General features: G+C 40.7%; 1 protein-coding gene across 1 annotated transcript in view; it reads left to right on the top strand.

Moving 5' to 3' along the window:
• The window catches only part of LOC107688002 (GPI ethanolamine phosphate transferase 2-like), a 145,138-nt gene that overhangs the window by 76,471 nt on the left and 66,944 nt on the right, over window positions 1-1,723 (top strand). Inside the window, 1 exon segment of the mRNA XM_016485536.1 lies at window positions 529-813. Within this exon segment, the coding sequence (XP_016341022.1) occupies window positions 529-813 (285 nt within the window).

Genomic DNA, 1,723 nt, shown 5'->3' with positions numbered 1-1,723 from the left:
ACAAGAAACTTCAGTAAAAAATATGAAAAATCTTACTGATCCCAAACTTTTGAACGGTAGTATATATATATATATATATATATATATATATATATATACTGGAGGAGCTTTAAAGTGCTGTAAGTGATTTCAGCGCGTGAACCCCATTTCTCCAAAACCCCGCCCTCCAAAGACAACAGCCAATCCAGTGTCTGCAAACCCAGACTTGCAAAATGATTGACAGGCAGAGATTATTTCTGAGTGGCTTAAAACTTCCAGATTCTTTTTTACTGTTCACAGGGCCTTGTGATGTCATATAGATGTGTGTGATTTCTCAGGACACCTATATCAGTGATATCTGCCAGGGACGTTTTATGAGCGATATTCCCTAAAAATCACTTACTTTAATATCCGGTGTAAAACGCTATCAGTCTCAAATGGCAGTTTGTGATGGCATCACCCTAGACAAATGCTAATACAAGCGGTAAACAGAGCCCTTGTGTGCGAGTGTGTTATTGAAATGCGCTCTCTCTCTCTCTCTTTCTCCAGGTGCTGTTTTTTCTGATGTTGGCCATGCCAGAGGCTTTGAGCAGGGAGGCAGTTGTGGATGTCCCGCTGGCGTCATCTCTGCTCTCTCTGCCCTTTTACCTGCTGTGTTTGTTTGGCTCGGCCCTTCACGTGCTGGTCTGCACCTCCTCCGGGGGCCCCTGCTACCTCTGCTCTCTCCCTTGGGTCCTAGTGTTCACTGTCATCCTCTTGTCCTCCACCTTCACATGTGCTCTGGTTAGCATGGCAGCGAGGAGGATGCCGGTCAGCAACAAGACCCCTGCTAAGGTGAGTGAAAAGTTTCTGCACCATGAGCATCACCAAATAACCATAACCACAACATTACTCTGAAATAAAGTGCAAAAGGTTCTGGAAGTAAAAACACCATTCATTTTCTCCATCGGGAAATTGATTTTTTAACGATAACTAATAAACCTTTAAAGACAGACCTGTTGTGAGCTCTGAGGTTGTTAATCAATAGTATATGCTCTTGTTGAAGCCGTTTTGTTGAAGCAAAATGTTTGTGAAATAATAACGTTTAATTGCAGAATTTGTGGTGAAAAACTACATTTCCCATGATGCTGTACAAAAAATTCAACCAATCAAACATTTGCATCACCTGACAGGGTGTCCGCGGGTCCTTAAAAAGTCTTAATGTCTTAAATAACGTTTTCCTAATATAAGGCCTTAAAAAGTCTTAAAATTCGGATTCGATGGGTCTTAATTATTTTTGGTCTCATTACCGCTAAAATATCTTCAGTCTGACGGACCTATGACTGTTTACAATCATTGGACAGACCGAAGATGTTTTTCCCCCCGCGGTAAGTTACTGCATCATCAGAGAGAACTGCAGTAAGTTAGCAGAATACAGAATACAAGCTCGCGCTGAGGCTCACTCTGTTTGTCTCGAGACTTCAGAACAAATGAGCGTGACCGAACATATAAACTCAGAAGAAACACACTGAGGCAAAAATTCAAAATGTTTAGTTTATTCATAACATGATATAGTTAAGTAACACCATGACAAGTGAGCTATTTTGCTCAATATTCTCACGACGCAAAAAAAAACAAACAAAAAAAAAAACGTTCAAAACACCTAACTTACAGAGTGCACACATTACGTGAAGTCTAGTGCGCGTGCGCATTTACAGTGCGCTCTTTTATGGCATGATTCAGTCTATTAAAATACATTCAGAAT

The sequence above is a fragment of the Sinocyclocheilus anshuiensis genome, unplaced genomic scaffold (genome assembly GCF_001515605.1).
Source record: "Sinocyclocheilus anshuiensis isolate Anshui unplaced genomic scaffold, SAMN03320099.WGS_v1.1 scaffold189, whole genome shotgun sequence".
NCBI lineage: Eukaryota > Metazoa > Chordata > Actinopteri > Cypriniformes > Cyprinidae > Sinocyclocheilus > Sinocyclocheilus anshuiensis.
This window is presented reverse-complemented; position numbering and strand designations above follow the sequence as displayed.